Genomic DNA, 24,398 nt, shown 5'->3' on the forward strand with positions numbered 1-24,398 from the left:
AAGGAGGCCTGGGGGGAAGGAATCTGCAGTCTTGGCAGCAAAATGTCAGTGTTTAGAAATGTACCAAGCTTCATGCATGGGTGAGGGGGGATGCAGGGAGGAGAACAGTCCAACAGAGATGAAGGCTGGGACTCAGGGAAGGTAAGTTTGAGTAGCTATTGATAGGCTACATTATGGAAGAAGAATCAGGCTTTTCTGTTACTTTTTTTTATTGCTGCTGTGACAAATTGCCATAAACTTCATGGCTTAACATAGTACCTGTTTGTAATCTCACAGTTCCTTAGGACAAAAGTCTGGCATGGCATGGCTGGGTCTTTTGTTTAGGCTCTCATAAGGCTGTAGTCAAGGTGTTGGCCATGATGGGCTCTAATCTGGAGGCCCTGGAGAGGAAAACACTTACAGAAGTCTTGAGATTGTTGTTCCAATGAGCCACTGGCAGCCCTCTTTCCTTGTTGGCTGTTGATCAGGGGACAGTCTTTGTTCCTGGAGGCTGCCCACATTCCGTCTCATGCTTTCCATGTGGGCCACACCTCCAGAGTGGCAGGTCGAGTCCTTCTCCTGCTTAGACTGTTTCTGAGTCCTGATGGAGAAAGTTCTGTGCTTTTAAGGACCCTTGTGATTAGATTGGGCCCACAGGGTAATCGCCCCATTCTAAGGTCCATAGTTTGTAAGTAATATCTTCAAAGTTCCTTTGCTATGTGACATGTTTATAAGCTTCAGGGATCAGTGCATGGACATATTTTGGCCATTATGCCTACCACACCCCTGTAGGCAGTACAGGGCTGCCATCCCTTATCTGAAACATCTGGGCCCAGATATGTTTCAGATTTTTATAAAAGGAATGCTGTGCATGCATTATATAATCTATAATGCCCTAGCAAGGTTTGGGGCAACAGTGTAATCTAATGCTATAAATATTGTAAATAGCCTCACATTAGAATTAGGTTTTACCCTGAACGTGAGTTATATATTTTCAGAGTCTTTTGGATTTCAGAATTGTTGAGAAGGGATTGTGGGCCTCTAGTCAGTTTTTGTGCTATGGTAATGTGGTGAGAAGAAGTATGATAAACCGTAGCCAGAAGAACTGGATTTTCATTTGGACTTTGCCTCTGCAAGACTTCATTTTTTTAAAATCTATGAAATGAGAACCTTATAAACTGTTTAGTAACCATAGAGCAAAAGTGCAGATACTTCTATGCCTGCATCCAGGGCAGACATCACTAATCAATCACAGCACTCTTTCCTGGTGAGCCAGAGCCTGACCTCACATCCTTGTTGACAGAGTGCTCCCAGGAGTTAGCTGTAGAGGTGGAATCTGTTTGCTGGATGATTCCTTAAAAGTTTCAGTCTAGCTCTAAACATTTGGATCCTAAACAAACACCAGTGCCTGCATGACCTATAGAAGAATATCTTTTCATGTCACTATTGGCTGATAAGGAGGGTTTCCATACAGTTTGAGTGGATAAGCCACAGCGTGAAGCCTAGACTTTTGTATTCGGGCAGTAGTTAGACAGGGGTGGAATGTACAAGCCCAGTAGTACATGGCCGAGGTCAACTCAATCCCATTTCTGTAAAGCATGAATTGTGCATTCTTCAGTCAAGTGCCAATCCTGTCTTGAGCTGCTTTTCACTATAGCCCTCCAGCCTGACTCAAAACTTATCTCTTGGTCCATCTGGGAAATGGCTAATCTCACATATTAAAAAATGTAGAGAGAGCTACACCCTCCGTGGAATGGTTTCTGCAGTTTTAACCAGAACACTAAGTAGCCTAATCCATAGATTGGCATTTGGATTATTTTATACCAATGTAAGTCAAGTTATATCTTCATTAGCAAATGGCTTCATCCAAGGAGATTCCTTGCAGAACAATAAAGGATTTGCCCCAATTTTAAGAGTGAAGAATTTCTACTTCACCCTTAGAGCCATGAGAAGCAAATCTTGGAATTTTTAGGAGAGTTGTTTGATTCCTGCTACAGGGTTTAGAAAACTTGAGGCTCAGTCTCAGAGCATCTTTCTACACACTCAAGATAATCTTTGCAAAAGATTTTATTTTTTTAAAGGATATATTTATGTTGGTTTACAATTTTTATACCAAATAACCAAAATTAAGAGTGCTTGGTTAAGTACCAGATACTTGCGGAATGTGTCGCCAACACAGGAGAAGAAATCTAGGCTGGGAATAGAAGCTTTAGTCCCTGTAGGCAGCTCTGTGACATGGGGCAGTATCCTTAAGGGATCAGTTCTCTTTATAAAATAGGGATTAAATTTAGTAACACTGCTCCTTTTACAAAGGAAGCTGAGAAAATTTGTAAATAGGAGGAAGCTTGCCCAGAAACATCTGATGGCAGCAGCAGCAATTGTCCCCTGAGGTCCTTGGATTGTGAGAGGCTTTTCTTATCATGAGCCCAGCCATGGTCCTTCTCCGTTTTCAGATGAAGAGTTGGAGAGAAAACAAGGGTGGCTGGTTTGTCCAAGCCTAGGAGGAGGAGACTGAAATAACATCTAGGTGTAGGACTGAGTCTATGGTTTTCATTCTGCAGAACTGTTGATTTTGCAAAAATATCTGCCTTATCCTTACTTTTTTGGCAGTAGTGATGCAGCTGAGGAAACTGAGAAATGATGCTCTAATATTTCGTCAATGTTGTGGCTCTTGGTGGATCACAGTGAACGCTCAGTGTCGCCCGCGCTGGAGCGGAGGGATGGCAAACGGCGGTGTTCAGCTGTCAGCCTGCCAGGTTCTGAGACACGGGGGTGGGGAAGCAGATGCCATTCCCAGGCAGAGAGGAATGTGATGAGGACTTACTGGTACCCAGAGAAAATGACAGGTGACACACCGTGTGAGCAGATTCACCTTTCCTGGGGGAAGTTTGGGTGAGAGCTGAGTGTACCCTGCAGCTGAGTGGAGATCCCTGGGGACCCTCAGTCTGGACGGCCATCTGAATGCACTCAGTGTTGAACTTGGGAGAGAATAGAGCCCGTTCTGAGCGTGGTTGGGAGAATAGCAGAGCGTGCTAATTCAGAGATAAGCCCTTCTGTGTTTCTCTGCTTCTGTGTGATTTGTAGGCTGGGAACTCATTAATCAGCAGACTGACTGTCCTTGCCCCTGAAGGGGACCTTGAATAAAGCTATATCTGCTCATTTTTAGATTTTATCTCTAGAGAACTGTTCATTATTTTTAAAGAAATGACCTTCAGAGTAGGCCATGCTGCAAAACAGGAGATTAAAAAAAAATTAGAACACAAACATCTGGGATTTGAAGTGTTAGAGCAAAAAAAAATAGAAGACCTTGCAGCTGGCAGATTAAAAAGCTTTGAAAAAGAGCGTGTCCCATGAGATCATCTTTACCCACACGGACCTATTGCCTATACCCCCATGGCAAACACGCGCAAACAAGCACATGCACAAACACGCTACGCACATTGCATGCATATGCGACACACACATGCGCACTTTCCACACTGCCTCAAGGCTCTGAGTCAGGAGACACGGGGTCCTAGAGGTCATTTAACTCTCTGGGGCTAAGTTTCCTATTCCATAAAATAGAGGTGACAATAGCTGCATATCATTCCGTTAATGTGAGGATTGAATGGAATAATATACGTGAAAGTGTTTTGTAAAGTGTTATATACAATGTGAATATTCTATTATTTTTCCAATAATGTTTGTAATTAGGTTTCTGTGTTCCATTGCATCAAGACTTCCTCATGTTTTTACCACTCTGAACCATCCTTTACTGCTTTGTTTTATACTTTATATTTAACAATTCCCTTATCTTTTTCTTTTCTTCTTTATTTTTTGGTGTTTATAACAGCTAATGATAACAAAAACACTCCACTAACATGTACTTTTTAATTGTGAACTTGACCTTGAAACCATGGTGGTTTTCAGTTATATTTTTAACTGCTATTCTAATTTATAGCACTATGTTCCTGTTAGTAGATAGCAGTTAAGGAGCACCCTGTAAAATGATGGGAAGACATAACATGAAACTTCCACTTTTTTCTTTCATGCCTGCCTTCTAAGCCACAGTTAAGATTGCTATCTACTCTTAAACCAGCAGTTGTCTAAAGCCAGAATGTAATGGTTTGCTTTTATAAAGGAGTGATTCAGAAGTGAGATACTAAGATCAGAACACATCTTTGGAAGACTAGAAAAGAGAATGCTGAATTGATTTTTGGATTCTTGTCTCAAAGTATGCTATTGTATAGCAACCACAATTTGGGGTTTTCTGTAGCTTGGGCTTTTCCTGTAAAGGGTGAAGTGCAATAGTAGGAGCACGGCTCTTTAAGGTGACTCAAGTGGAGGTGAGTTCTGAGGTTGGTGAGCAAGCAGGGCTGAGACGCCTGCACCCCACCCAGAGGAGACACCCTGTGCGTGGGGTTAGGGGACCTGGCATGATGTTACCTTGCTCCTGTCTGCAGACAGCCGCGTCACTAATCTCTGGGAGGCAAGGGAGTTGGGGTCGCACAATAAGGAACGCCACTGAAAGCAAAATGAGGCAATGTCTTTGCAAAATGCAAGTTAGAATTTTGGGGATTAAGTTGGCTATGGAGAGGAAAAAAAAAAGGAATAATCCTATCTGAAACCAATAACCATTTTCCTTGATATATACTCCCTTCTAGTGTATGTGGAGGAAGCATTTTACTATTTTTGTGACAGATAAAATACTGGGTATATCAGATAAAAACAGATAAGGAATTAATTGTGCTTATCTAAGAGTGGAGGCATAATCAAAGGGTTACGAAATTACCCAAGTAGTTTCTCTGTAACTAATAGAATTTCATGGTAGTTCATAGATCATAAGTAGATACAAGATAGAATCACAAAATGTTGGCACCTTAACTCATTTAAGCTGTTGTGCTTTTAAAACAAATAAATAAAAACAGTACTTAAGTAAAAAACTTAATACAAAATCAGAAAAGAGAAAGACAGCTTTCTAGTCTTAAGAGTATCAACTTTATCTTGCTACCAACTTCATGATGTACAGCCACACTGCAAGTGGTATTTGCAGTGATTCACTTATCCAACTCATAAAAAGTAGTATGCTGAGAATAAAAGTATAGAATCCTGAGTCAGGGGACATGGGGTCCTAGAGGTCATTTAACTCTCTGGGGCTAAGTTTCCTAATCCATAAAATAGAGGTGACAGTAGCTGCATATCATTTGGTTAATGTGAGAATCGAGTGGAATAATGTATGCAAAAGTGTTTTGTAAAGTGTTATATACAATGTGAATATTCTATTATTTTTCCAATACTGTTTGTAATTAGGTTTCTGTGTTCCATTGCATCAAGATTTCCTCATGTTTTTACCACTCTGAACCATCCTTTACTGCTTTATGTTTTATACTTTATATTTAACAATTCCCTTATTTATCTTTTTCTTTTCTTCTTTATTTTGTGTTTATGTATTTATTTTTTGAGTCAGTTTTACTCTGTCCTCCCATTGGAGTGCAGTGGCACAATCATAGCTCACTGTGACCTTGAACTCCTGGGCTTGGGCGATCTTCCCACCTCAGTCTCCAGAGTAAGTGGGACTACAGGTATGCAGCACCACATGCGGCTAATTTTTTTATTTTTTGTAGAGAGCACCACATGCGGCTAATTTTTTTTATTTTTTGTAGAGACAGGGTCTTGCTGTGTTGCCCAGGCTGGTCTCCAACTCCTGACCTCAAGCAATCCTCCTGCCTTGGCCTCCAAAGTGCTGGGATTGCAGGCATGATCCACTGTACCCGGTTTTCTTTTTCATAGGTCTTGTATCAGGCACCTCGATGGATGAGAATATAAGAGGGGCCTTCTAAACTCTTCCATGTCTGAAATGCTGTGCCCTAGCAGCCCTACCAGCTATGTGTCATTGCATTTCTGAGGATGTTACTGCCCAGTCTGTTTGCACATTGCTGAAGGGGTTGTAGGGAGGAGGAGTGATAGAAGTGAACTAATGCTCATCAGTATAACAGTTCAGTGTTCCAGTATGCCCAAGATAAACTCAGAAACTAAAGACAATGTTTATTTAAAGCTGTGCCATAAAATTGCACATCATATTAGAGTCTTCTGTACTTCTAAGTCAGAGCATCCAGTCTCTCTGCATAGATTTTGCTGGGAACGATATTAGAGAAATGGGGAAAAACTATCCTAGGGTTTCCACTGTCCTAATTCATGTTTCAGTAAAATCACTCTGCAGGGAGCATGTGCCATATTTTCAAGCAATAAAATTTACTCTCCTGCTTTTCATCTTGTTAGTCTAGTTGGCCTTAGGAAAATATCTGCACTCTATATTATTATTATTTATAACTTTATCAAGTAGAGTTCCATTATTCTGCCTCTCATTATTTTACAAGCAAAAAGCAAAATCCCAGTGTGCTCAAAAGCTTAATATTATAGTCATTATTGGGAAATTCTTTTTTTTATTATTATTTGAAATGGCTGGGAAGAGGATGATCTGATTATTTCAGTGAACTGGTTAGTAAATGGATGAGTTTTAGACCCTTGATTTTCAGAGTATTTGAATTCAAATAGTCTGTCTTGACTAATACTAAAAGTAGACTGAATATCTTTTAATGATTGAGAAAGTGTTTCATGAATTTATTGTTTGTTAATTCACTCACCAAATATTTATGAAGCCTGCCAGGTGACAGTCACAGTCCTATTTGCTGAGGCTGCAGGTGGTGGTGACTTAAGCTGGCATGGTCTTTGCCCTCATCGAGGTGTTAAATCTGACCATCATTCTGTCTAGGAATGCCACAGATTTAAGAAGTGTAAGAGAACAGGATGAGTAAATATTTAACTTCATGGTCTCTTTGCAAAAATAAACTCTTGATTTTATCCTGTTAATTCATTATCTTCCATAAATACTGAGTGTTAAAAACGTTCCATTTATTGGAGCTTTCTAAAGGTTTATTTGGAATTATAGGCACTCATAATCTTTTGACTGTATCACTCTACTTTTAGACAAAGTGAATAATAAATTAGAAGCCAGAATGAACTCTTTTTCAAACCAGTGTTAAAAATGAACATAATTAGAATAATCCTTGTCATGTGACACATCGTCTCTAGGGGGAAGTATAATTTGTAACCATGTAACATCGATGTTGTCAGCAGCATCTTTTTGTAACCCAATCACTTGTGTAAATTTGAATTGCACTAAGTTTTAACAGTAGTAATATTTTTATACTATCCTCTGGCCGTTTGGGATGGACTATTCTCCCAGATCCAACTGGGATCTTCACTGATTAGAGAGGGTCATTCTGATTCAGGGTCTGCTGGGGTGTCCACTAGCTCCTGATGTTATTAATATTAGCTTTGTTTTTCTCTTTATTTGGGGGAAGGTTTTGCATAAGTATTCATGGAAATTTTTATTGTTAAATAGAGAAAATATGAAGCAGATAAGATTGCTTGAACCCTGCCCGTAGAGTTTGAGCAGCTGCAGGAATCTCTGTGACGTAGCAGGTGGGTGCTGACTGTGGTAGCCGATGAGTGTAGAAGCCTGCTTGTGTTCTTTCTGGGCCAGCCTGCTGCAGGAGCAAGCTTTAGACACAGACTTGACCTTGGGTTCAGAGTCCCTGCCCTCCTACCTATTAACAAGTGACCTTCCCTCTTTGGCAAGGGGTGGTTGTTAGAATATCTGTAACCCCATCACATCTGATAAGTGTGAAAGCAGTGAGCATGTTGGAAGTACTAGTAAGAAAAGGTGTACCATGATGATAGGGACAAAATTAGGATAATTTTAAAAGGGTGAGTGGTAAGAAAACAATGTGTACATGAGATGAATTATTCAGTTGAAGGAATAATTCTACAGGACAGACAGTAACTCAGGTAGTATGTTTAAATCATTGTACCTACAACAGGTGACAGTAATTGGCAAGAGATTGGGGGAAGATGCTTGAAAACATGGACAGCAATTTTTTATATTCCCATCTATTTTTTTTATTTCAGCATATTGTGGGGGTACAAATGTTAAGGTTATGTATATTGCCCTTGTCCCCTCTCCCCCCTTGAGTCATAGCTTCAAGCATGCCCATCCCCCAGACAGTACACATCTCACTCATTATGTATGTATATACCCATCCCCTCCTCCCCCCTCCCACCTCCCCGACACCCAATAAATGTTATTCATATGTGTCCACTTAAGTGTTGATCAGCGCCAATTTGCTGGTGAGTACATGTGGTGCTTGTTTTTCTATTCTTGGGATACTTCACTTAGTAGAATGGGTTCCAGCTCTGTCCAGGAAAATACAAGAGGTGCTAGATCACCATTGTTTCTTAGTGCTGAATAGTACTCCATGGTGTACATATACTGGACAGCACTTTTGAATGCATGGATTGGAAGATGACTGTCAGAAGCCTATTAGCCTGATGCGAACTCAGTAAACAACTAAGAGTTTAGTTAAAAACTCAAAAGACTAAGCGTCATAAAGGCGTTGCTGACAAATCTTGGCCCAAGACTCTATTTCACTGGTCCAGGTCCTCCTGATTCTGGGAGTGCAGCCAGCATGCTTGAAGCATTTTCTACAATATTGAGGGGAGGTATCAAGGGGAGGATGGTTACTTGCCTAATTTTCAACATCCAAGAAACTGATTCTTTTGCAAAATGATGCCCAACAGATCTTATGTCATTGGGGGGAGAGAGAACATGAGCCTATTTTGTAAAGCTCACATTCCTTATGGTAGAAATGCATCCAGAGACTTTCAAAACCATGCTAGACTTTTGAATAGACAGATTTATAATGAAGCCTGTTGGAATAGTTCTACCCTGTTCATAGAGAAACTAGTTACTATACTCTTCTGGTTTAGATGCAGAGAAGCTAAGTATCCTTTTATAATATTAAAATGAGAAAAGAAAAAGCAAGAGAGAATGTAGTAAATGGCGATTGTGATACCCGTAGGATTCATTAGCTTGCCAAGTAATAAGCATAAGAAATCTTTTGACCTGCATTTCATTTTCATATCACTGCAACGTCTATGCAAGAGAAAAACATCCACTGTGGCATGAGCCAGCCGTGTGACCCTGAGCAAATTCCACAACTCCTCTGAGACTCCATTTCTTCCTGGGGAAATGGGCGTTACGTTGCCCATCCATTACAGATGTTGAATGGAATAAAAATCATACTTAGTCATTAACACAGTGCTTGGTCTTAACGTGCCTTCAGCAACTCATAGCCATTAATGGAATTAGCATTAATTGCACTACCCATGATTAGTAAAAAATTCTCAGCAGAGAGCTTAAAGCATGCCACCAGCAACTGTTGTGGCCACTTTTATCAGTTAAGGTAAAAACTAAACTTTTGAAACAAAATAGACCCGAAATGCAATGGCCGAAACACAATGGAAGCTAATTTTTCTCTCTGATAACAGTCTGGGGTAAGTGTGCTGGTTCAGGAGGGCTCAGCTCCACACGGTCATTCAGGGACTCAGGCTTTCTGTGGCTCTGCCGTCTTTAGTACTAGCATAGTTACTGTCAGCATTCTTGCCCTAAGGAATGAGGAAGTAGCTGGAAGGAGGTTTTAAGGGCTTGGCTAGAAGTGGTGAATGCTAGTTATCACCTGTATTATGCTGAGATAACCGCTAGAGCAGCTGGGAAATGCAGTAGGGTTGGGTAGCCACATGCCAGCAACTGTGACAAAAAGGGTGTGATGAGAAAGCCGGCAGTTTCTGCTATACTGGCTTATTGCGTGGCATCATAATGACCCTACAGCACCCTCAGTGCTCCCACTGAATACTGGCACCGACCTTTTGTTAGAATTTTGCTGACAGTTTCTGATCTATGCCAAAATTCAGAATTGAGTCCTCAGGCACAAGGCATATAAGTCGTGGTCACGTGGGTGGTGGTGGCTCTATCTGGCTGTGCAGGGCACGTGGCTACCCATGCTGGGACTTGGCTCAGGCTGTGCACTGGGACGGGGTGATGGGGGCCTGTGTCTCAGGAGGCACCCGATTTGATTTGCCAGCTCGGTTACAATGCCAGAGAGCTCGGCAGGCGGGAATTCCACCAAGGAATCTAGGCCATGGATCAGGGAACCCCACTGGAGGAGTTGCCTCCTGGGAAATCCATCCTGCACAGCAGAAACTAGAGCAGGGGGAGGGGAGGGGTGTGACCCAGGCAGGGAAAGTAGGTGGGCCTCCCAGGCAAGGAACTGGTATTCCAGGTGTGTCTACAGCCCTAGAAGGGGGAGCGAGGCGCTATGCAGTTAAATGCCTCAGACTAAAGTGTTTCTCTGGTCTGGGTTTAAACGGAATGCTGAGATCAAGCAAGGACAGAATTAAATTAGGGGTAATTTGATGTCTAGAAGTGATCCAAGGGCCCCTGGGGTCAAATGGGAGCAAGACACACCAAACCAGCAGCTCCTGGCTCTGGGGTGATTATTCATTTCTAAGCCCTACCGAGTGGGGCCCCTGAGGCTCACATGCTTGCAATAGGTCAGTGCTGGCTCCGGAACGCAGGTGCCACTGGGAAACTGGGGTGAATCCAGCTTCGGGGGTGGGGGCAGCTTTGGGGAACATGGAAACGAGGGAAGCAGTGACAGGTTGTCTTCTAAGATTGCATTGCAGCTCCAAATGCTACAAAATGTGTTTCATTTAATTTTTAGTCACCCTCCAGTTCAAGAAACATTCAACAAATGTTGGCCGATTCTATCAGTCGTATGAAGGCATATGGATTTCACCAGGTAAAGAGACCGGCGTTCTGTGTCCAGGGGGCTGCGTGCATCGCCGTTTCCACTGACGTTTCACAAATTAGTTAATTAGTCTCACGCAGAAATGAAATGAAGCAGCAGAAGATGAAATCCGTATTGAAAACTGCAAACACACAGCCATTTGTCTGGAGTAGGGACAGTCTTGAATGTCATGGAAAGCACAGGTGCCAAGACGTGTCTGCAAAGCTCCTCCCCAAAGATCTAGCACAGAGGCGACACCGAGGGGGGACCGATTGCAGAGAGTGATAGATGCAGCGTTAGACTTGGCAGAAAGCGTGAATTCAGATTATATTACTGCTGTGCTCACTGTGGCTCTGAACCTGTGCCTTCACGCTGGGCAGCCTCTTGTGTCCCCACGTCCACTGGACTCCCCTGTCTCTGTCCAGATGTGACATTCTCCCTGCAGGCCAAGCCCACTTCTTCCATCATGCTAGCTTCCTGTCGCATCCTAAGTTGCTCAAAATAAAGGAGGCATAGACGGGCACTTGGAAGCTGCAATAGGATTTGACCCACAGGATGTCTGAAAGAACAGGGTAAGACAGGAGCCTGGGAAGGGAAAGTTCTGGATGGCCTGAGATTGGGCTGCGGGGGAGGCTGGCCCAGGGACCTGCATTCCTGTGGAGGGTGTGAGCAGTCCCCCAAGTCCTCTGTAGGCACATGCATGCACGAGTAGCTTGCATTTCTGACACTTCAAGAAATCACCAAGAAGTTGTAGAACTGTGGTCCTTATATGCATACCACTGCCCTGACACACCTTTTCCTAAAACAGCAGCACTAGAGGATCTAAAGGCAACTCTCAGTGACACTGCTCAGATGACGTTATGGCATCTTAAATGGTGACAGTTGAGAAAGGCACAGGATCCGTATATTTATGGAACCAATGCATATGGAGTGGCCTCTGTGTGTGCCAGGCACTGTGGCGGGAATTGGAGACACGTTTTATGGGGAAAAAATTAGGTGAAATTCCTGCTCTTGGGAAGCTTCTATTCTGGATGGAGACACAGATAAATCTGTCCATGAAGTCAGGTGCTTGTAGGTGCCGTGGAGGAAAATAAAGCGGGAGGAAGAGGGGCTGAGGAGGAGGGGAATGGGTCTTTTAGAGAGGAGGTCAGGGCAGGCGATATTGGAGCAAAGAGCTGGAGGAGGGAGGGAGGGAGGGAGGGAGGGAGCCACGCAGACGTCTGGAGGGTGGGTGTTCCTGGCAGAGGGAACAGCAGATAGAAGGGCACAGAGACCAGCGCTCACTAGGCATGGTTAAAGAGTAGCAAATAATTCCAGAGAATGAATGAGCATGTCACTTGCCAGGCTTCCCTGTAGAGTCAAGGTGTGATAAAGAAGGTATTTGTGAGTGTCTGGGAGGAGACGGGTGGGGAGTCACTCTCCGTTTCCATCCCAGGCTGGGACAAGAGGGCATCTGTATGGGCCCGACTCTGCCTCACTTTCTGGTCCTGTTAGCTGAGCGCCTGTTGACAGCTTGCCTGGGTCCCCAGCCCTGGAACCCGGGGCATCTGTCTGGACCAGCATCCCGCCTCGGCCCTCTGCACCTTCACTCCAGAACCTTCCCCTGGTTTCCCCCACTCTCAACTCACAGTCCCGAGTCTTTGATTGACACGCTTCCAGCAGAGCAGTTCTCAAGAGGAAATGATGGCTTTCTGAATATAGAAAGTAAAGACAAGCTTTTAAAGATTTTTCTAAAAGTAAATTTTCTGGGGGACTTCTTAGAGAAACTTCGGACAAGTGCCTTAAGTTTTCCAGCTGCCTTGAATAAATAAGCAGTCAGCGCCAGCGCTCATCTGCTATTACTCTGTGAAACTCATTAATTCTGAGTTTCCAGTGTGATCGGACATAATTACACTGCAGATTAAAAGGAGTACGTTTGCAAAATACAGCACTCTCAGGCATTGGAGTCTCATCAAGCAAGTACCACGTCTATTATTATTTACTTAATATTTTTCCTTAAGTAGACTCGCTTTTTTTAACATCTTGTTTATCCTAAGCAACAATGCCCATGATAATCATAGCTTGATGTTTTAAGTATATGTTTTCCAATCATTTAAAAATAAATACACATGCATGTGGGAGTCAAACAAGCAAGCCTCCACTTTTAAGTTTATTTTCTCTTTAAGGTTAGAAATTGCTAGCAGCACTTTTATGTCAGGCTTGTAAACAGCTTCAGTAAAGGGATGGCAAATTCTAACAGTCATTTCAAACACCAAAAGCTATTCTTTGGTTTTTATGATATCAGCACACAAAGTGAGCTTAGCTCCAGGCAGGAAAACAATGTAAGGAAAAAAAAAATGAAAAGAGCAAATGCACTAAAGTTTAGTTACTTCAAAAGTGAAGTCCAATTTATGAATTACCACTGCATAAACTGTGAGTTATCACTTCCCACGATAATAAAAAACAAGTTTCACAACATCAAGGTTGATATTTTAGTCATGGGGAAATAATTTAACAACAGGGAAGTTTTTATCTTTCCAGAGGAAAACACAAATGAAAAAACCTGTCATTTGTGAGAGAGAAGGAAGCACAGTCTGTCTTGACCCTTTCAGCTTGTTTAATTACTTAGCTAACCAAGGCTTTTATTAGTTCACCAAGTTGTAAATTCACTTTTCTTGGGAGCACTCAGAAGGCTGTAGCCCAATAAACAAAGTACTTTTCAGGTCTAAGTGATTTGGTTTGTTCATTTCCTCTTTAGTTTAAAACACATTTTCTTGAATGTTCTTAATGCCATAAAATGGTACCCTTAGAAATGGTTAAGATGGTAAATTTTGTTATGTCTATTTTACCATAATTAAAAAAAACCGAATTCTCCTTTTAAAGGAATACTCACATGTCTTATTTTCTATTTTCTCTTCTTGAAGAATGCTTTTTAAAAATATTTGGGTTTTTGAAAACAAAAATCTTCCTTTTTGAACCACATGTAAGTGCGGCATCTTCGGGACACGTGGTTTGATGGTATGTAGAGGTCAGGCTGGGACTGCTATGGGAACGTGCATTTGTTCTGAGCAACCTGTCAGGTCCTGCAAAGAAGCAGTCCCCAACTTTTTTGGTACCAGGGGCTGTTTTCATGGAAGACAATTTTTCCATAGACCGGGGAAAGGGAGGATCATTTTGGGATGATTCAATCGCGTTACATTTATTGTTCACTTTATTTCTATTACACTGCAATATAAAATGAAATAATTATATAACTCACCATGGGTTGGGGACTCCTGCTATAAAATAGTGTTTACTCTGATCTCATGAAATAGACCACTACTTAAGGGGGGGGGCGTAGATTTGAAGCAGCTAAGTGCCATGTGTGAGAATAAAGGAATATTTGTTGAGTTGTTAACACTCTGTGCTAGGTACTTTTATTTAAAAGTTATTTAACTCTCACTGTAACCCTGTGAAATCTTGTTTCTCATTTTACTCATGGGGAAATAGCCCAGGCGAGGCTGAGTGATCGGGCCTGGAGTTCCATGCACGGCGAGGCAGCAGTAGAGCCAGCTCGGGCATTCTGACTCCCAAGCCCACGCTCTGTCCACACAGCACGTTGCCTCCCCAGGGGGCCAGGGACAGTAATAGAAATCAGACGGGCTCAGGATCCTTTCCTTGCAGAAACTGCCGGATTTGCTCACCAGTGTTTGTTTCTGGTTTTTTTTTGTGTGTGTTTTTGTTTTTAACAGAAGAAAGAGCCCCAGAAGAAAAAACAAGATGAAGAAATGAATCAAGTAGATGAAGAGAGAACCAAGCAGATTTACAAGAGCTGGAAAGAAGATTCCGAGTGGCAGGCGTCTCGTAAGTACTCGGGCACCGCAGTAGAACCTCGGGTCTCCCCACTGATTCTTTTTCTTAATTAAATGATCACCCTGAGAAGCACTTAAAGTGGGTTGTTGAGAGACATCTTAACAATAAATTATTACTCACATGTTATTACTAAATTAATACTCAGATACTTACGAGCCACTTTTGAATGGCAGAATTCAATTCATTTTTGTACCCTCAAGATGATGATGTATTTATATAATAGAATAGTAAGTAGCTATGAAAAATGTATTTTAGAAGAGCATGTAATGACCTTGGAATATGTTTATATCTCATTTGCTTAGAGAAGAAAAAACATAAAATAGTATGAAAAATAATCACTGTTTAAAAATGTCTAAGCACACGAAGGAAAAGAATTGGAAGGTTAAGTGTAAACACTAGTTTTCTTGGAGAGGTGGGATTCAAGATTACTTATTTGAATTTTTCTTCTTGTTCTTCTGTTTTGGGATTTCCCCCCTAAATTGTCAACAGTGAATGCATTTTAACTTTGTAATGAGAAGAAAAAAGGGATCACAGGCTGGATGTATTGTCCGTGCCTGTGGTCCAGGCCTGGCTCCCTTTGAAGTCAGTTCTGCCAGAGAGAAAAGTCAGAGGAGAAGAACAAGCCATGCAAATGACTGCAGAGACAAGAATGCTCCAAGATGCTGGAAGAATTCAGGTCTGAGAAGGTATTAGGGTTTCCATCTGACCCGAACAAAGAAGACTGAAGTACCAGCTCATCCCTGAGGCGGCTTGAGGAAGAGAACAAGAGGGGCAACGTTTGCAGGATGTTAAGAATCCTAAAGTAGCCTGCAGTTCCATTACAGCAAATGCCATCGAAATGACAACTTTTATGAAATGGAAATATTTGCAAGATCCAATAGCCTCCTCGTGCTATGCAATGAAATCCTAGTATAATGGAATATTTTTGGTATCACTGTGAAGTCAAACATAGCAGGATTTAACCAATAATGCCTGAGGTGTAAATACAATCGGTGGAAATTATCCTTATTCCGCATTAGAGTCTTTAACATTATGCTGCTAAAACGAAAACCCCCTCTATTTTACAAAGTAGTCATGCGTTGTATAATGTTTTAATATTTTTTATAAATTTAATAAACTTTAAAATCTTAATAAGTTTTATGAATTTAGTATAGCCTAAGCATACAGTCTACAATAGCATACAGTAACGTCCTAGACCTTCACGTTCACTCACCACTCACTGACTCACTCACCCAGAGTAACTTCCAGTCTTGCAAGCTCCATTGATGGTAAATGCCCTAGGCAGGTGTCCCATTTTTTGTCATTTATACCATATTTTACTGTTGCATACCCTTTCTGTGTTTAGATACACAGATACGTGTCACTGTTAGAATTGCCTGTAGTATTCAGCATAGCAACATGCTGTGCAGGTTTGCAGCCTGGGTGTGTACCAGGTACACTGTCCAGGTTCGTGTGAGTTCACCCTGTACTTACTCATCACTCTGTGATGTTCATACAAGGACAAAATCGCCTGATGACTCATTTCTTGGAACTTATCCCATCATTAAGCGACATGTGGCCGTAATATTAAAAGGCAGCTTTGGAGTACTTTTACACGTGTTCTGCAATTATCTGTGGCTAAACATCCCTTTGTTCTTTAGTCTATGGGGCTGCCTCATGTTTGGTCCAGCTGCCTGCTCTTCACCCTGTCCGCGCCCCCGTGCCACTGGGTCGCTCTGACTGCCCTGTCTTTGCTGGTGGCTCAGGCCCACTGCGTCTGAACGTGAGCATGAGAGGCAGTGCGACAGTTGTCCCTTGTGATTCAACACATCTGACAACTTGAACCCTCACTCAGGCTGGGACTCATCATTTAGTCTTGCTGACTACAGGAAGTTCTTGCACATGATCTCCACCTCTCTCTCATCTCTTCCTCTTCCTCCTCTCTCAGAAAATCCCCAAACTCCCGTGTGAAGACAGGAACCCTGCGGCGAACGCTGTCTGCACAGTAGGTGTTGACAGTGTTTGTTTGTGGCTGTGAGCAGATGACAAGCTGCCGGGACCCTGCTCTGCTGTCCCTCGTGCAGTGCGCAACCTTCTCACCTCTCTGTGGGCTGACGAGGGCCGTTCACGTAAACCCCATTGTTTTTCCAGTGCGAAAATCCAAAGCAGCTGATGAGAAGAGACGCTCCTTGGCTAAGCAAGCGCGGGAAGACTACAAGAGGTTGTCCCTGGGGGCCCAAAGAGGAAGAGGCGGTGACGGGCTGCAAAGCCCGGGGAGTGTTCCGCAGAAACCAAAAAGACCTCCCCTTCCACCCAAGCCTCAGTTCCTACACCCAGCGGGACACCCTCAAAAACCTCTCAGGTAAGAAGCCACGCAGGTGGCTTTAGGCAGAAGCTTTGAAATGGATGGGTTAAAGGCAAATTGCATGACCTGCCATGGGAAGTGGAGGACCAGCCAGCTGCCTGTGTAGCTCTGTCTCCCCTGTGCGCCTTCTTCCTGGGGTACCTGGTCAGCCATTCCTCCCCTCCTAGCTGCACAGTGGACACGGTGTTATAATGAGTGTACCCAATACCATGGTGACCATGACCATCAAGCTAGGTGACGTCCTGTGCCCCACCCCCACCTGGTGGCAGCAGGCAAGCCAGAGAGGGGATAAGTGGGGACAACTGGGGCTTCCACCAATGCCCGAGGTCACCCTTAGTAGTAAAAGAATATCAAGGTGGGGACCTAAGGGCTTGCCGAAGTGATCACGTGATCGGTAGGACTGTGTTTTCACTGCCGAGGGTTGAAGGTTTGCTGGTAATTCTCACTGTGGGACATGTAGCCAAGCTCATCTTTTGAGAATTTGCAAATGCTCCTTTTCTGAATGAACTCTTTCTTTGGTGATGAAGGTACCTTTGCCTCCTAGGCTGGGAAGGAGTTAGAAAGAACAATTTGTTCTGGAACATCCCTGAAGAAAAATGCAATAATCCTATAGCAGAAAACCCATATCCCTTATGTTTACTGATTATAAAATTGTTTTTTCCTGGTTATGGGTATTACATTATTTTTAATATTCTAATATTTAGAAATATTTAAATGCTCAAATATTGGTTGAAAGAGAACTTTCTAAAGCCTTGCCTCTGAAATAAAAATGGAAAATACTTCTCTGTTAAGAGTATGGAGAAATACTCTTAACAGAGAAGATTTGTTTTAATTTGTTTTAAAAACAAAAATATCCCTTCGCTTGGAGTGAGTAGTTATCATCAAGGGTTTTTGTTTGTTTTTTAACGGGAATGATGACCTCAGAAGGAACACGAAGGTGAACCTTTTTCTCTACTGTAATTATTTGTACTTACTCAACTGAAAGGTTCCATTTTGGGATGCCGGGACCAACACCAAATGGCCATGTTATGACAGTTTGGGAAATGATTTATTTCTTATGGACAAGAAAACAAATAGGAAATGGGTGTCCCCTTAGTTCAGTGAGCAGGTCATGGAGGTGTGTGGCCTCCTGCTCACGTCCCTTTCCATGCTGGAGCTTGTCTGTGTGCACGCTGGCCTGGCCAGAGCCTCTGGGGGGGTGTGCGTGGCTCACGCCTGTTCTCTGTCTCTTCCAAGGGTAGCACGGAAAAACAACTTGCGAGATGTCCCTTTCTCACAGCATTTTTAGAGCACAGTGTATTTGGTGGACAGCGATGAAGGTGGCCTTTCAAAAAGGGCAGTTCTTGTTTTAAGCTGTGCTCCATTAGCTCACTTTTTCCAAATTAAGACGCTGTATGAAGGGCTGCTTGTGAGTCAGACTGGGCGGGTTTCGGGCTGGGACTTCCAACTGTAATGGCAGAGGTCAGTGTGGAGCCCGCCCAGGAAAGAGGCTGGCCTCTCCGGTGTCTTTGGAGTTTGGCTTGAGTTCCAAGGACTTCAGCCGACAAGAACCTAATTTGGAATCCAGTAGGAGAATTGGTCATATAATCTCATATGTATGCGCAGGGTCTCCTTCCCAGGAAGGTCAGACATTATAGGATTTTTTCTCCAAAAGACTCTGAAAATCATGAGGAATAATACATACGTGTATATGCATATATACATGTATATGTGCATGTCTAATATATGTGTCATACATAGCTCATGGTAGCATATGTTACTATAAATAGCATAAAGAGCCAGAAGTTGTAGGCAGTTTCAATGGCTCATCCAAACTCTTTATTGTTGTTTTTTAAATAAGTTTTGTTTTTAATTGACCCATAATAATTGTACATATTTATGGGCTATAGTGTGATGTTTTGATACATATAATATATTGTGTAATGATCAAATCAGGATAACTAGCATATCATCACCTTAAACACTTGTCATTTTTTAGTGGCGAGAAAATTCAAAATCAGATCTTGTGGCTATTTAGAAGTGTGCGATGCATTATCATTGACTACAGTCACCTTGGTATGCAATATAACCCCATAACTTATTTCTCCTTTCTAACTGTCACTTTGTACCCATTGACCGACCTCTCCCCATCTCTCCCTACCCACCCCCCCCCCATTCTCCCCAGCCTCTGGTAACCACTATTCTACTCTCTGCTGCTTTTACATTCTATATATGAACGATATCGTGCAGTACTTGTCCTAAAGTGCCTGGTTTATTTCACTTAACATAATATCCTCCAGGTTCATCCAAGTTGTTGTAAATGATGGGATTTTTATCCTTTTTTGTAGCTGAATACTATTTCATTGTGTATCTATACCACATTTTAAAATCTATTCGTCCATTAATGGACACTTAGGTGGATTCCATATATTGGCTATTGTGAATAGTACTGCACTAAAGGTGGAAGTGCAGATATCTCTTCAACATAACTGATTTTGTTTTCTTTGGATATATACTCAGTAGCAGGATTGTTGGATCATATGTTCCATTTTAAAGTTTTCGAGGAAGCTCATACTGTTGTTCATAAAAGTAGCACTAACTTATATTTCCACCAGCAGTGTGTAAGAGTTCTCCTTTCTCCACATCCTTGCCAGCATTTTTTCTTTTTGTATTTTTGTTAATAGCCATTATAACTGGGGTGAGGTGATACCTCATTTTGCTTTTGATTTGCATTTCCCTGATGACTAGTGATGCCAAGCATTTTTTTCATATACCTGTTGGCTAATTGTATGTTGTCTTTGAGAAATGTCTATTGGGTCTTTTGCCTGTTTGTTTGGATTATTTGGTTTGTTTGTGGTTTTTTTTTTTTTGATATTGAGTTCCTACATATTCTAGATATTAACCCCTTGTCAGAGGTATAGTTTGTGAATATTGTGTCTGATTCTGTACGTTGTCTCTTCACTGTGTTGACTGTTTCCTTTGCTGTGCTGAAGCTTTTCAGCTTGATATAATTCCATTTGACCATTTTTGTTTCTGTTGCCTATAAAATTGAGGTCTTACTTTAAAGATCTTACTTAGATCAGTGTCATGAAGCATTTCCTCTTGTTTTCCGGTAGTAGCTTCATAGTTTTGGGTCTTACATTCAAGTCTTTAATCCACTTTGAGTTGATTTTTGTATATGGTAAGAGGTAGGAGTCTAGTTTCATTCTTCTACATGTGGATATCCAGTTTTCCCAGCACCATTTATTGAAGAAACAGTTTTTTCCCCAGTGTGTGTTCTTGGTGAAAATCTGTTGGTTGTAAATGCATGGATTGTATCTGTTTTTATGCCAGTACGATGCTGTTTCAGTTACTATTGCTTTGTAGTATATTTTAAAGTCAGTGTGATGCCCCTATATTTGTTCTTTTTGCTCAAGATTACTTTGGCTATATGGTGTCTTTTTTGGTTCTATACGATTTTTAAAAAAATATTTCTGTGAAAACTGTCATTGGTATTTTAATGGGGATTGCATTGAATTTGTAGATTGCTTTGGGTAGTATGGCCATTTTAACTTTAATTTTTCCAATTCATGAACATAGGATCTCTTTCTATTTATTCATGTCCTGTTCAGTTTCTTTCATCAACGTTTTATAATTTTCAGAAGCATGTTTAATTTCCATGTATGTGTACAGTTTCCAATGTTCCTCCTGTTATTTCTTGATTTCAGTTTTTTAAAATTTGTTAAGATTGGTTTTATGGCTTAACACGCGCATGATCTATCCTGGAGAATAGCATCCATGTGCTGTTGAGAAGAAGGTGTATTCTGCAGCTGCTCTATAAAATGTTCTGTAAATTTCTAGGTATGGTTCTGTCTGGATGATCTGTCCATTGTTGAAAGCAGGGTGTCAAAGTTTTCCATTATTATATTACAGTCTATCTCTCCCTTTAAGTCTATTAATAATATTTGCTTTGTAAATTTAGGTGCTCCTATGTTGGGTGCATATATATTTATAATTGTTATATCTTCTTGTTGTATTGACCCCTTTATCATTATAAACTGGTGGTCTTTGTGTCTTCTTACACTTTTTGGCTTAAGGTCTATTTTTATCTGATATAAATATACCTACTGCTGCTCTTTTCTGGTTTCTGTTTGCATGGAACATCTTTTTCCATCCCTTCACTTCTAGTTTGTATGTGTCCTTACTGATGATGTGAGCCTCTTGTAGGCAGCATATAGTTGCTGCTTATTTTTTTTTTTAATCCATTCAGCTACTTTATGTCTTTTAATTGGAGAATGTATTCCATTTACATTGAAGGTCATTATTGATAGGTAAGGGCTTACTGTTGATATTTTGATACTTCTAGTTGTTTTGTAGATCCTTTATGCCTTTCTTCTTCTCTTACAGTCTTCCTCTGTGGTTAAGTGATTTTTCTCTAGTAGTATGTTTTGGTTAGTTTTTTAGTGTATCATAGGTTTTTGCTTTGTGGTTACCATGAGGTTAACAAAAACATCCTATAGTTATAACAAGTTATAGACTGATACCAACTTAACTTTGAGCACAAAGAAAAAAAAGAACTACAACTCTAGTCTTCCCACACATTTTGAATTTTTGATGTCAAAATTTACATTTTTTATATGCCCTATCTCTTATTAGTTTTAATAGTTTTGTCTTTTAATCTTCATACTAAAGATTTAAATTTACATGATTTACATACCATGATTACAACATAAGAATAGTAATCGCCTTAGCATCCTTTTGAGTTTGTTGCAGAGTTCTTTTAGCATTCATTATGGGACATGTCTGTTAGCAATGAATTCACTCAGATTTTGTCTGGGAAAGTCCTTAATTTCTGTAGGAATGTTTTGCTGGGTACAGTATTCTTGGTTGAGAGTTTTTTTCCTCAGAACTCTATTGTCCCACTCCCTCCTACCTGTAAGATTTCTGCTGAGAAGTCTGCTGCCAGGTATATTGCATCTCCCTTATACGTTATTTTCTTTTTTTCTTCCACTGCTTTCATGATCTTCTTTTTGTATTTGAACTTTGAGGTCAGTATGTCTTAGAGTATTGTTATTTGGGTTGAATCTGATTGGTGACCTTTGAACCTTCCTATACCTGGACATTTATTTCTTATTTCTAGTTTGGAAGGTTTTCTGTTGTTATTTCTTTGGATAAGCTTTCTACAGCCTTTTCCTTTAATTCTAATAACTTGAATATTTGCTTTTTTGATGTTGTCTCATACATCCTGTAAGCTTCTTCTTATCTTTTCATTCTTTTTTTTCTCTCCTCTGTATATTTTCAGATAGCCTGTCTATGAACTCATTCATTCTTCTGTTTGATCAAAGCTGCTGTTGATGCTCTTTATTGTATGTTTTTGTTTCATTCAATTTTTCATCACCAGGATTTCTGTTTGATTTTTTTTAAATTATTTCAATGTTTGTTAAATTTCCCTGATAAATTTCTGAATTGATTCTCTGTGTTAAGTTTGTTGAGCTTCCTTAAAACAGCTATTTGAATTCTTTGTCTGAGAGATCACACATCTCTATCACTTTAGGGTTTATCTCTAGCACCTTGTTTTGCATGTTTGGTAAGATCATATTTCACTGAATGTTCTTGATGCTTGTGGATGTGCAACAATGCCTGTTGAGGGATTAGGTATCTATTGAGTCTTCACAATTTGGCTTTGTTTGTGTCTGTCCTTCAGACATACCAAGCCGACTAACTGTTGTGTCTCCCCAGCCTGTGACCACTGCAGCTGTCTCAACACTAGAGGGTGCTCTAAGCCCAGGCTTGCTGCAAGTCTTGTGAGGGGTCCAGGGTTTACACGGTGGAGACCTAAGGAGGAGTGTACTGGGACTGTGGTGTAGATAGGTGTGTCTCCCAGCAGGTCCCTGCACAGATAGGATAGGGCCTTGACTGCAGCAAGGGGGGCTGGAATTGAGACTGGAACCCCCTTGGGATCTGTTTTATGATAGAAGCTGGAGAGTCCGTCTTGTTAGCTCAGACGGGTGCACATCTCCCAGCAGGTCTCTGCACAGACAGGATACTTTCCTGACTGCAGTGGTGTTGGTGGTGTGTTTAAATTGAATTCTCCTCAAAGTCAGTAGGCTGTTGAATGGGACTTGGAAATATGTTTATTACATTGCAGTGTTGCTGTCTGTAGTGGAAATTGACTTACATCCCAGAACTTAAGCTCTGCTACTGAATTTATGTCAAAACGATTCTGCTGCCTATATCTGTCCTTACCAGTCTTCAAACGCTCTTCTTTCTTTTACTTCGTATTTCTGAGACTTTTTTTTTTTTTTTTTTTTTTTTTTTTTTTAGCAGTGTGGGAAGAAGAAAGCAAATCCAGGGAGGCTAATGGAAATAGAGATAGAAGAGAAAAATCAAATAATGAAAATGTTAGGCAAGAAATGATTTAAATTTGATTTCGTTTGTTTACAAGCACATGCTCTCTAGGAAAATAGTGTTGGGGTAAAAGTGTATTTTAATTTTTAATGTTTTATCAAATTTTAATTGGGAGTTAATTGAGCTTCTCATTCATACTAAAAATGAATTTAAATCTATGCATTAACACAGCAGTGGCTCATTCCCATAACTTGCCCTTTAGGATGGAAAGGACAGGGACAGATTTATGTTCCTCCCTCTCTGCCCTTGAGAAGTTGCATAATGGTCATGTGCAGGGGGCCCAACCCCCATTAGCTCAGCCCATGTAATTACATCTTGAAATGTCTATAATTTTCTGTCTATGTGTGTGTGCCTAAGTATGTATATAAACACATACATGTTTATATTTTTGAAGGCATTATTATTTTCAAATTAGTGAAATCTAACTTGAAAAACTTTTATAAACAACAGAAATGAGGGAGTAACGAGGACAGTATCCAGTTCCGCCCAGGAGGACATCATCCGTTGGTTTAAAGAAGAGCAGCTACCGCTTCGAGCAGGCTATGAGAAAACCTCAGACACCATCGCTCCCTGGTTCCACGGTGAGTGCAGAGATTCCTTCAATAGAATCTCGTCCAAGGGGGAATGACACTGTGCTAATCCACCAGGAAGGCAGAAAGAATCAGAGCTTCCTTTTACTTGTACCGCCCCCAAAAAAGTCTTTAAGTCATCTTCACAAAGCAGGTTTTTCAAAGGTTTCTACTGCATTCTCATGAGTATTTAGAAAGCAGTGAGCATTCCTGGCCACTGTATGCACGGTGGATTAATTTATCACCACAAACAAAACAGCTCAGGGTGGGTGGGAAAAGGAGTACTTCCTACTGACACGCCACTAGGGCACTTCGTTGTGACTTCTGTCAAATGGCAGCGTCTTCCTTCCACCCAGGAGGCGCCAGTGATGGTGGCCACTGTGCTGGGCGGCAGGACACTGGGTTGTCAGGCTGCAGACCTGAGCTCTCCATTAACTAGTTGAGTGACCTTGAGCAAATCATTTTCTTTTTTTTCTAGCAAATCAATTTGTATCTGAGCTTCATTTTCTTCACCTGCTAAATGAAGGAGTTGAACTTTTGGAGCTTTTATGTTAAAAATTCTGTGGTTTTGATCCCTTGTTTGTGGTATGTAGTTAAGGCTGCAAGGTTGGTTTGTTGGATCCTGAGTAGATATTAGCTAAT

General features: G+C 41.3%; 1 protein-coding gene across 2 annotated transcripts in view; it reads left to right on the top strand.

The window, feature by feature from the left end:
* The window catches only part of SH2D4A (SH2 domain containing 4A), a 58,805-nt gene that overhangs the window by 24,103 nt on the left and 10,304 nt on the right, over positions 1–24,398 (top strand). The window contains exons 5-8 of one of the 2 annotated variants that reach the window (XM_012785059.3): positions 10,581–10,658; positions 14,357–14,468; positions 16,608–16,818; positions 23,638–23,768. In XM_012785059.3, the coding sequence (XP_012640513.2) occupies positions 10,581–10,658; positions 14,357–14,468; positions 16,608–16,818; positions 23,638–23,768 (532 nt within the window). The remainder of the gene's footprint in view (positions 1–10,580; positions 10,659–14,356; positions 14,469–16,607; positions 16,819–23,637; positions 23,769–24,398) is intronic. The other variant, XM_012785067.3, reaches the window with a different exon arrangement.

The sequence above is a fragment of the Microcebus murinus genome, chromosome 24 (assembly GCF_040939455.1).
Source record: "Microcebus murinus isolate Inina chromosome 24, M.murinus_Inina_mat1.0, whole genome shotgun sequence".
Taxonomy (NCBI): domain Eukaryota; kingdom Metazoa; phylum Chordata; class Mammalia; order Primates; family Cheirogaleidae; genus Microcebus; species Microcebus murinus.